The sequence below is a fragment of the Lycium barbarum genome, chromosome 3, assembly GCF_019175385.1.
Source record: "Lycium barbarum isolate Lr01 chromosome 3, ASM1917538v2, whole genome shotgun sequence".
NCBI lineage: Eukaryota > Viridiplantae > Streptophyta > Magnoliopsida > Solanales > Solanaceae > Lycium > Lycium barbarum.
This window is the reverse complement of record NC_083339.1, coordinates 63,485,822-63,488,413: the sequence shown is the minus strand read 5'-3', so window position 1 is coordinate 63,488,413 and position 2,592 is coordinate 63,485,822. Positions and strand designations below refer to the sequence as shown.

Genomic DNA, 2,592 nt, shown 5'->3' with positions numbered 1-2,592 from the left:
GGGGTATGGTAACATTTTTGGAGAGTCCGAGCAACATAGGTTTCAGGTCAATTTGGTTCCCAGTAAACTGACCTCAGCTAAAAGGAAAAAAACAGTAAAATTAAACATTTAAACACATTTGCATCAGTGCCAATACTTGTGAACTCACCAACGAAATATACTGAATTGCATATCCAATTATGTTGAAATATACAGAAATATAGTGAAATCTATAGTGAAATGCAAAAAATCAGGAAAAAACCACCAGAAAGCAAAAAAACGACAAGTAGAGATATATAGAGAAATATACAGAAATAAAGGAAATACACAGAAATATAGTGAAATGCAAAAATCAGGAAAAAAACCATCAAAAAGCAAAAATACGACAAGTAGATCAATGGAGTACAAATAAAATCAGTAAGGCATAATTGCAAAATAAAATGCTATGAAAAAACATAAAAATAAGTTAGAGTGTTCGAATATTACCGACTGTTTGCCGTCTCTAAAAATGTCTTCCATCAAAATATTGTATTTTGGCTGACTGTCAATGGACCTCCAATTCAACATTCTTGGAGTGGAATTTCCGGATTTAAGAGCGAGATACGATGGAACTCTTGAACAACACTCATAAAGCCAAACTTGCATAGCCAGTGGCATCCCATGGATCCTATAATACTGTGTTGTGGCAGAATACTTCTTGATGATGCTTCTAATCAACTCGGTAAAAGCTTCTTTGCCCCATGGATAATCTACATACCTTCCATCCTCAACCACTTCAAAATGAACCCTTGGTATATTCGTTTTCCTAGGCTCACCGCAAAAGATGTATGTATTTATAAAAAACAGAATTGCAAACTTAACAGCGTCCTCATCATTATCTCCCCAACACTTATTCTTAAAGCAATCAATCAACTCCAATCTTTTTACTTTACTCCTAGTTCCACCAAAATAATCATCCATAATCCTATTCGGTTTTTCCTCATCGTATGTAAATTGACCTTCATCGGCTACACAATTTAGCCCGCTCATAAGGGCAAATTCTCTCATGGTAAATCACAATACAGTACCATTTATATCAATTGTAAAGCAATCAGAAGTGCTCTCCTTGAGCTCTCTTACCATGTAGCACCTAAAAATTTGTGCTTGAACCTCCAGGTGCTGCATTCTGAGGAATTTCCCAAATATTGTCTTGGAAAAGATCTCTAACTGTGGAACAGTTAACTTACTCTTGAGATCTTTGAACACCTCAATATTCGTGTACCGTTGCATCGATGGAGCCTCTTCAGGATGACTCTTAACATAGAATTTAGTTTCCTAAAATAAAAATGCAACACTAAGTTAAGACGGAAACAATTGTATAAAATATAGACACAGACAACAAAATTAACACACATATATACAACAAAAATATACACAAAAAAAAAAAAAATTGCATAACACAGCTTTTAAAATAAATAAGTACAGAATAGTAAACATACGTTCTTGTGAAAATACATAGAAATATAATGAAATACAGTTAACTACGAACACAGCTACCACAGTTATGTTGTATATGATATAAACTACAGTTGATGCACATATACATTTTATTAAATACACAGAAATATACTGAATTGCATATCCAATTATGTTGAAATATACAGAAATATAGTGAAATACAAAACAACAAAATCGAAAAAATTCATCAATACCTGTTCATCCTCTTCCAGATCTACATCTTTAACAACCTTTTTACCCTTAACGTCGGAAAAAGGCTTGGTTACTTTTCTCTTATTTTGTTGAGCAACTTTAGAACCTCTTTTGACTGGTACATCATCTTTTCGCTTGCTCGATTTTGCAACTTCAGTTGGTTGAAGTTGACGCATCCTTGATGGGTCATGAATCTTCTTGCTTCTTCTCTCAACATCAATTTTAGCAGATTCTCCTGCAATTGCAAGTTGTTGTTGTGAAAATCCCAAAGAGAAACTAGGACAATCATAAACATCAGGACTACCTCGAGTATTCCTGCTTGGAGTATCTCTTTCCGCCATTAAAATGGAGAATTAGATCTTGTTTTAAACACTCTAACAATGGCTGAAAACAGGAAAAAAAAGAATGAAAAGAAACAAAGAAAACGATGAAATATAAGAATAAATATAGAGAAATACAACAAAGAAAGTAAAAAAATTCTAATAAATTATCAAAATTCGTTACCTATACTGTGTGGGTAACGATTAAGGAAGATGGAATCGTGCTAATAATGATGATAGATAATGGGCGTATGATACGGTTGAAAATATTGAGAGAAATTAATTTGAAAAGAGAAGAGATTGGGAGTTATTGGGGAACATGGGCCGTAAGTTTAGGGGAAGTACAGACGCCTTGTAGATCAGTTACAACTGGTAATTTTGAAATTAATTTAAGCTACTAAAAATAAATAAAATAAAAGGTAGCTATTATTAATAAATAAGTCTTAGAGGTAGTTATGTCCAGTAAATTTTCCAATATAAAAATAGTCATATATTTCTTACTGCATAATTAACAATTCACTGGCACGTCAAATATTTATTGATAAGTCTTCATTATTATTGATGTTCTTTAGTCAACTAATTGGATAATTTTTACACAAAAAAT

General features: G+C 32.6%; 1 protein-coding gene across 1 annotated transcript; it reads right to left on the bottom strand.

Annotated features, from left to right (window-relative positions):
- Positions 1 to 486: 486 nt before the first annotated feature.
- LOC132633894 (uncharacterized) lies at positions 487 to 2,222 on the bottom strand. Its single transcript, XM_060350289.1, has 2 exons — positions 1,671 to 2,222; positions 487 to 1,293 (listed from the first exon to the last, which is right to left on the bottom strand). Exons 1-2 carry the CDS (start codon positions 2,007 to 2,009, stop codon positions 1,033 to 1,035), a joined length of 600 nt encoding a protein of 199 aa, XP_060206272.1. The 5' UTR covers positions 2,010 to 2,222; the 3' UTR covers positions 487 to 1,032.
- Positions 2,223 to 2,592: the final 370 nt, after the last annotated feature.

Coding starts and splice junctions, on each gene's coding strand:
- LOC132633894 (XM_060350289.1), bottom strand. CDS start 2,009: ATGGCGGAAAGAGATACTCCAAGCAGGAATACTCGAGGTAGTCCTGAT. Junction 1,294..1,670: donor ATCTGGAAGAGGATGAACAG/GTATTGATGAAT, acceptor TTTTTATTTTAG/GAAACTAAATTCTATGTTAA.